Below are 7,791 nucleotides of genomic sequence, written 5' to 3' on the forward strand. Positions count from 1 at the left end.
TCCTTCAACTTCACAATTATGTGCTACTTTGTGCTGGTCTAACGGACAAAATCGTTTGCGACAGAAAAGGAAAAAGTTTGAGTATGAATACATTTTCAAGGTGTTAAACTTTTAGAGCACACAATAATTTTTAAGTTAATCTTATCAATTATTTCTTGATCAAAGATTAGCATCACTTCAAAAAGGCTGGAAAAAAAAAAATTCTGATTTGCTACTTTCAGAAATATTACACATCAACTGCTTTACTGAATATCTTTCCCAGTTGTTGTACCGAGACAAAAAGGACAAACTGATTTTAAAGACTTTATTTAAAACACAACAAATATCAAATTTAACCAAGTCCTCAGTCTGGACTCTTCCCACTTCCAACAGGTTTTTCCAGTCGAACAGTTTCAGCCAAACCCCTGCAACAGCACCTGAAAAGCAATGAATAAAAGATTAAGTCAAGCTAAAAGTTAGATCTATAGAACGACAGCAAGTTTCAGCTGATCTTACAAATCAGGAACAATTTAAAATGGATAAATGAGTTTATACTGTCTGGGCTCCAGAGAGAGTAAGGCAGCACGACATATTGTTATAATATTAGTGTGCAACATTGATATTGTATATGACTGGGGTGCAAAAAAATGTTGGCCTATGTATTCCACAAGCTACAATTTTACATGCTAATGTAACATTTGATCAAGCAGCTGTTGTCATGTGCTGGACATACCAAGGTCGATTAAAGACGATCTGGTTAAATCAGCCCAACAACTGGAGGACAGAACTCTGGTATATTTCAGCAGCCATTGCTTTGATGTTCATCCTGCAACAGAGAAAAACAATTAACATTGCTCTTGTCTTAAGTGTGTATTGAAAAACAAAATATAAAGATATTGTAGTTCTCAATCCAACTTCAAGTTTCTCCGTATGTTTTTTTTTTTTTTCCTCCAGTTTGGCTGCTGGGTTGATGGCGTTTCTCCACAGGTCTCCAGTTTTTTTTGGGCATGCTTGTAGAAGAGGTTTGGTTACTGAACAGAATTTATGCCTGCTTGGTTTTTAGTAGGACAAAGTTTTTTTTACTAGATGTCGCTTAATGTCAAAAAAGAATACTGATGCCAATTCTTTGAAACTGCACAACTCGTTGAGCAAAATGTTGTTTCGAGGGCTCAGATTGTCAATCTTGTTGATCAAAAGGACGGAATCCTCATGGTTTGTTGCTTTTTAAAAAATTACCATATAAAACAATTAAAAGCGCTTATTGCAGTTGACCTCCTTCTTGCAGTGTCTCCTGAGGCAAAAGTTGTCTGGAGTGAAGATTGTAATACAGGACAATGAGAAACTCATTTACAGGTGAGAAACAAAGGTTTGCTTTGCTTACCAGCTGATGACTATCGGTCGAGTTGTGTTTGCTTGTTGCCTTTGGTTTTGTCGTTGCATGTCATCAAATTGCTCTAGGGTGAAGGATCCATTTCCAAGGGGAACTACATTGGAACATTTTGACAGTAACATTTCCTCATCTGGCAAACAGTAGTGTCCAGTTGGAAGCACATTTCTTTAATATTTCATTCCACTCCATCATATGTGCGAACAGACTCACCTATGATTACAGAACTTTGCAAAGGAGACGTGTCGACACTTTTCCCCACATTTGTCAGAAATGTTGAGGTGAAAAATCGATGAGCAGATGTAGAGTTTCAACTAAAAGTTTTATTAGCGTATGAAAGCCATATTTAGGGCATTGCAGATTCAATTCACACTGAACTGACAAAAACACTTAATAACTACACTGTGACATAGGTAAAGAAATACTATATATAAAAAATGGAAAAAAAAATACACATAAAACGGGGAAAGTAAAAGATACAAAGCTAAGCTTCCTAAGTCACAGAGTTAAGACACATTTTGTCTGTTTGTATTCATCAGATTTCTTCCAAAACATGTGTCAAGTGTATGAAGATCAAAGTTTGCATTAATGAGACTTCCAAGTCCATTTTAGTATCTGCTGCGAACCATTCCTCTATCAGGCCGACCGCCACCACGGCCACCGCGAGGCCCTCCACGACTTGAGCCATACGAGTCACGAGGAGGGTAGCCTCTCTCGCCAGGGGGGGCCGGGCCCCTTTCCTGCCTACCCATTCTCTCTCCACGGCTCGGAGGGTACGGGTCACTCCGGCTGCTGGGGTAACTGTCACGACTGCCATAGCCATCCCTGGAGCTGCTGCCATAGTCATCGTAACGACTGCTTCCACCGCTTCCACCATAGGATGGTGGGGGGCCCCGTGAGGGTGGGGCGCTGCGAGAGTTACCTGCAGGGTCAATGGTTCAGGTAATGGTTCAGGTAAGGTTCAACTTCAATAAATTACTTGCACCATTAAGTGCGCACTTTCTGCCAATAGAATTCATCCTGTGACAAATTTCATGGCTTGTGTTTTTTTTTTATCTTCCATTTGTTTGAATGGACATTTAATGTGGATGTTTTAGTTGATGAGCAGTTGCAGTTGATATAAAATTTATGTCTTCTACATTGAATAAGTGGGTAGTGTTACTCCATTCCTGCATGCCATTTACTCAGGAAGCCATTTTTCCTTTTCCAGGTGAAGAACAGAGACGAGGTTTTCTGTCTTGAAGGTTTGTGAGGTTTACTCCTTGAGGGAGTGCTTTGCTAAGCAACACTTAATGGACATTTCCAAGGTTTTTGAGGGATCCTTACAGTTGCATACTCTGCGTCAAGTCAAATCAAATTGTGTCTTTGTCTGAAATTGTCACACTTTTGATAAATACAGGAATTGCATTGAGTGGACTGAGCTTTTAGTCAAATATCTGCTTTCAGCCTAGAAGCCAATATTTGAATTAAATATAAATGTGCAAGTTGGAGGTTTGTTCAAGGTGACAGTTCTTCTCTTGGGAGGTAGTGAACTTGAGCTTTCTGTTGCAGCCTGTGCCATGACTTATTTTTGCAGCTTTTCCCTGTGTGACAGTAATTATTTGTTGAGCTCATGGAGCTGCATCTTACCGTAACCATCATAGGAATCTCGGTAGGAGCCACCACTGGGACGATCCATGTAGCCTCTCGGCTCTCTGCCACCTCCATAACCATCACGGTCGCTTAGTAAAAAACATAACAACTCCGTTACAATTAGATGATCAGGTGTGATTTTAAGAATCTCTTAAAACCTTAAGAACTAAAGAAAACCTGTATTTTAGTCTGTCATAGTAAGCACATCAATTATTAAAATAAACTCAATAATATGCATTTGTTTGTTTTCTTTCTTTTTCTCTTTCTACTAGACTGGATAACAAAAGGCTTCACTCCAGTGCGTTGACCTGACTGACCCCTCCCTTTTTGTTGCCTTAGCTGAAGGAGGAGTGAACTCTGGGGTCAGTTACTTGCCCTGTGCACAAGCCAGAAAATGCAGGTAGTTATTCAAATGGAGTGTTTTTGTTGTTAGTTAGCACTTTTGTTTATAAAAGTCACACCTGACAGTTTTCCTGGTATGAGACCAAAGATTAACATCTTTGAAGGGCAATTTTACATACACAGACTTCATAATCTATTTTATTTATGGTTTTAGATGTGTTTATGTTTTTATTTTAATTTCATTTAGTGTTTTTGGTTGCTTTGTTTAGTTCTTTTAGATGTTTAAAATCTCTTTCAGTTTCAGTGTTAACTGGATTGAGCTCAAAGTATTGAGCTTTAATGTACTTCTTTATCATTACATTACTTTCAAATTGTATCAATACTATTCATCACAATCATTTCTGGGTAATTTATCATCAAGCAAAATATACTACAGTGACAGGCATACCTGTATCCTCTTGACATCGACCCATAGTCATCTCTGGAGCCGGAACTAGAATATTCTCTGTAGGAGTAATCTCTGGGAGGGGGTCCATAGTCCCGGTCTCTTGAGCTGTAATCCCGGCTGGAGTATCTAAAAATAATTTAACAGAACCAATCTATTTAGGTTCATCACAACAACAAGGTACAATAAAAGTGTTTATGGAGCGTTTATTCTACAACTTTACCATATTATCCTTTAGTATTTTTTTTTTTTTAATCTCATGTGTAAATTTTCCTGTTTATGCTCAGAAATAATTCACAATAGACCCTGGTTCTGATATTTCTTACCCGTCCTTAGGGTTGTAATGGTCATCTCTTGGGGATGGATAGTCATCTCTACGGGACATGGAGTCTCTGCGGGGTGGAGGGCCATAGGGATCCCTGTCTCTGGACATGGGAGCTGAAATGACAACAAGTTAACGGTTATATCCCCCAACCGTTGAGAAACAAGGAAAAAAGAAATGAATATTCTGAGACCGTTTCAAATACTCACGCCTACTCATGGGACCAGATAGGGCCGACCTCTTGGGTGGAGGACCCCCATTGCGAACTGGTGGACCTCGTTTCATTGGCGGACCTCTGGATGACATCCGACTATAGTAGCCATCTCCATCTTCTGAATCATAGTAGTCTTAAAAGATGGACATAATATCAGCATTCATCCAAGCTTATTAAACATCCACCTTTTTAAATTTCCCAATAGATGTCCATATTTAAAAATGCCTGTTACCAAAAGGAAACCAAAGTCCAATTCCTAGTTTGTGTGCAAACTTTGCAAAAATAAAAAATAAAAAAACTTGATTGATTCATTTCTTACCTCTGGATGGGGGCCCCCTCATTCCTCCCCTTGACCCACGGGGCCCTCTGGGAGGACCCCGGCTTCGAGAATGCATAGGCGGCCCTCGTCTGCCAGAACTCTCAAACTGAGGCTTAGTAGCTTGCTCCACTTTAATAGGCTTCCCATCCAAAGACTGGTTAGGAAAAAAGTCACAATTACAATCAGAACTTCAAAATTTAACAAAACATAATATCTAGAAGAAAAACAAAGACCCACCTTTCCATTCATTTCCCGGGCGGCATCTTTTGCATCAGCCGGACTTTCAAAGGTTACAAAAGCAAAGCCCCTTGATTTGTTTGTTTCACGGTCCTTCATTAGAAGTACTAAAACATAAGAACAAAAACGTGAGAGCAAATTTTTTTTTAAAACAAAATTTTCAATACATTTTCAGATTTCAGACAAAACAGTTTGTCTTTACTTCATATTTTATTGCGTCCCCCTAATGACTTAAAAAAAACAACAACAAAAAAAAAAACACTGATTGAAAGTTTAGTATGAACTACTGATTTGAAAGTTGATGCGTCACCATCTGAAGATGTAGTTTGTGCTGAAATGACTTACTAAAACTGCGATTCCCACTGATAACATAACATTCCAAATCTCTATGCTGTCAAATGTCAAGTATTCTGTTCACATAGTCAGGACAATGTTTAGGTCTGAAAAAAACCTTGATTTGTTTGGCCGAATTGGGATCTTTTTCTTTTAAAGTCAGTCATTTTTTAGTATTTGTACTCAAATAAAAAAATAAAATATTTGATCACTGAACCTCTATTTAGCATGCCCAATGTCCAGAGTCCAAAGTCTTGGGGAGCAAAACTGACAAATTGTGACTTAATCTTAAGATTAAACTCTCATTAAAATAAAAACATCCTACATCTATTATACCAAGACAATTAACCCATGACTAATTCTGAAAATATTATGTAGTAGCAAATTGTACCCTTTGCCTGGATAATGGTACAAGTCATTTATTTGAACAATTCACTGAGATAACAAGATGCTGTGTTCCTAATTTTAAGCAACTTTTGGGGCTTAGGGCATTCAGAGCTAGCCCTAACCCTCAATGTAATTGGGCAAAGAAAATAAAATAGCTTAATATTTCAGCATTTAATTATACATTCATAAACTATTTAGCTTTTCAAAAGCTGAATAGTTTATTCAGAAGCTAAACTATTTAGAAAACAAACAAAATACGTTGTGTGTTTTCAAAGTATTTTTGAAAACAAACAAAAAATACTCATATCTATCGAAAGTGAAAATGAATCAATCAGAGCGCAAACATAGTCTTCAGTATTCATTTTAGATATTGGTAAAACTGCTAAACAAAAGGACATAATGCAATTTAAACTGTAATATCACAACTAAAAATATAAAACTTCAAGTGTGTATTAAATACAGCAACACATGCGCTTTCTACGCGGTGTTAAATCAGTAGGAAATTAATCGAGTTCTACTTGTGGAGGGGTCATTCCCACCTTCGACGATCCTGCCATATTTGCTGAAGTACTGCTCCAGGGCCTTGTCGGTGGTCTCCGTGTTGAGTCCACCGATGAAGAGCTTACCCGGTCGGTCTGCTTCGGCCATTCTGAAAAACAAAGAAAATGCCATTCGGGTCAACTATCACACGGAAAAATATTGCACGGGAACGATACAACTTCTCTTAAAAACGGATCATTTGCTAGATAAATACCTTTTCGCTGGCTTCGAGTCGCTAAACGCGCAAAATGGCGATAAACGCGCCACCAATATCAGCGAAACAGTTATTCACGTTGGAGAACTTTCCCCACGAGCTACAAAAAAAAAAAAACACTTAAACGATGCGGTTTACAAGCACAAAGGCGCCACGTGGGAAATACTTAAAACAACACCGACTTAGTCTGCTCAAAGCATGCAGGCTAACAACGTGCTATAACGAGGAACTACGAAATTTATCAGGCTTTCAGGAGGATACAATGATGGTGAACAACGGTTGCTCTTCTTCCTCTATTTACCTTCCTCCAGCTGAAATACGTACTCCTGCCACCTAGTGGCACTCCAAGGCGCTGCACATCTGAAACCGCTCTCGAATCCGGATCTGGACTTTGACAGGGTCATTCTGCACTGCTACAGATAAATAAAAACGCTTTAATTCAAGAATGCTGTCTATAAGTGTTGGAGCTATTTATTATTTATTTCTTAATTCATTTGAATCTTGTTAGTTGGCACTAACAAGGTACTGGGGTCAAGATTCTTCACGCAGGCAAAAAAAAGTTTTATGTCCAAACTTGTTGACTGTTTTGGTTGCTTTTATTTTCCTTTTCAGCAAGCAATTACAGCATTCAAACTTTCCTTTGTTCTCCTGATTACCTCTCTCGCACTGGTAAAAACCATAGACCCCAAACCCAAATGCCTGCTGGTCCTTTACCAGGCCCCTATATTTATAGAAAGTGGACTGACCCACATTACTTCCTGTCTGACTTAAAAAGAATAAATAAGAAAAATAATGGATGGATGGATGGATGGATGATTACATTGTGTTCTGTGTTCTCCACTGTAACTTTCTGTGCATTTTGTGGGTTACCTTTTTGTGAAGCACTTTGTGACATCTGTGCAATTTATGAACCTCAAGGATTCACAAATCAGTGTTAAAAGTTATAAATACAACTTTTCACTGAATGGGACTAAACATTGCATTGAAAATAGGTGCTACAAATTTAGTTGAACTCTGGCTGGGAAACCCAACACTTAATTTAATTTCAGATAAAGCCTTTCTGTTATTGATTTAAATGTACTGTTACACTGAAATTGTTTCTATAGTTGGGATGTGTCTTCATAATCTGCTTTTTGAGCAAAAACCTGAAGGCTTGGGGATAAAATTAGGTATTTCTAAATTAGGAACTTTCTACATTTTGCCCACTTTCATTATTTGTTTTAAGTAAATATGAAAGACTGAATTATATGTCCAGTTTTTGAAATGTTGCTGTGAATTCATAGTATCTCCAGTTGGAACTGTGTTTCTGTGAGAGTGGAGAGCAACATTGGGGTTTCACGGAAAAGTTCTGGTTTCGTTCCTGTTTATGCTGGACACCATAGACAGTTCTGAGATCTGCCACATTCAGAAGTACTCTGCTAGTACTTATGTTTCAGCGTA

The 7,791-nt window shown here is 38.2% G+C and overlaps 1 protein-coding gene across 2 annotated transcripts; it reads right to left on the bottom strand.

The window, feature by feature from the left end:
- Positions 1-290: 290 nt before the first annotated feature.
- Positions 291-6,653, bottom strand: LOC129360706 (RNA-binding motif protein, X chromosome-like). Of its 2 annotated transcripts, none has more exons than XM_055031080.1 (10): positions 6,352-6,653; positions 6,137-6,246; positions 4,878-4,984; positions 4,641-4,794; positions 4,317-4,454; positions 4,112-4,223; positions 3,789-3,914; positions 2,996-3,087; positions 713-2,288; positions 291-416 (listed from the first exon to the last, which is right to left on the bottom strand). In XM_055031080.1, the coding sequence occupies exons 2-9, from the start codon at positions 6,243-6,245 to the stop codon at positions 1,975-1,977; spliced, it is 1,152 nt and encodes a 383-aa protein (XP_054887055.1). In that variant the 5' UTR covers position 6,246; positions 6,352-6,653; the 3' UTR covers positions 291-416; positions 713-1,974. The 2 variants fall into 2 exon arrangements, with proteins under 2 accessions (XP_054887055.1, XP_054887056.1); XM_055031081.1 differs by having other exon boundaries at positions 713-805; positions 6,352-6,652.
- Between the last annotated feature and the right edge of the window lie 1,138 nt (positions 6,654-7,791).

Source organism: Poeciliopsis prolifica, unplaced genomic scaffold (genome assembly GCF_027474105.1).
Source record: "Poeciliopsis prolifica strain line A6 unplaced genomic scaffold, Auburn_PproV2 SCAFFOLD006, whole genome shotgun sequence".
Taxonomy (NCBI): Eukaryota; Metazoa; Chordata; class Actinopteri; order Cyprinodontiformes; family Poeciliidae; genus Poeciliopsis; species Poeciliopsis prolifica.

Coding starts and splice junctions, on each gene's coding strand:
- LOC129360706 (XM_055031080.1), bottom strand. CDS start 6,245: ATGGCCGAAGCAGACCGACCGGGTAAGCTCTTCATCGGTGGACTCAAC. Junction 4,985..6,136: donor ATATGGCAGGATCGTCGAAG/GTGGGAATGACC, acceptor CTTATGTTTTAG/TACTTCTAATGAAGGACCGT. Junction 2,289..2,995: donor AGATTCCTATGATGGTTACG/GTAAGATGCAGC, acceptor TTGACCCTGCAG/GTAACTCTCGCAGCGCCCCA.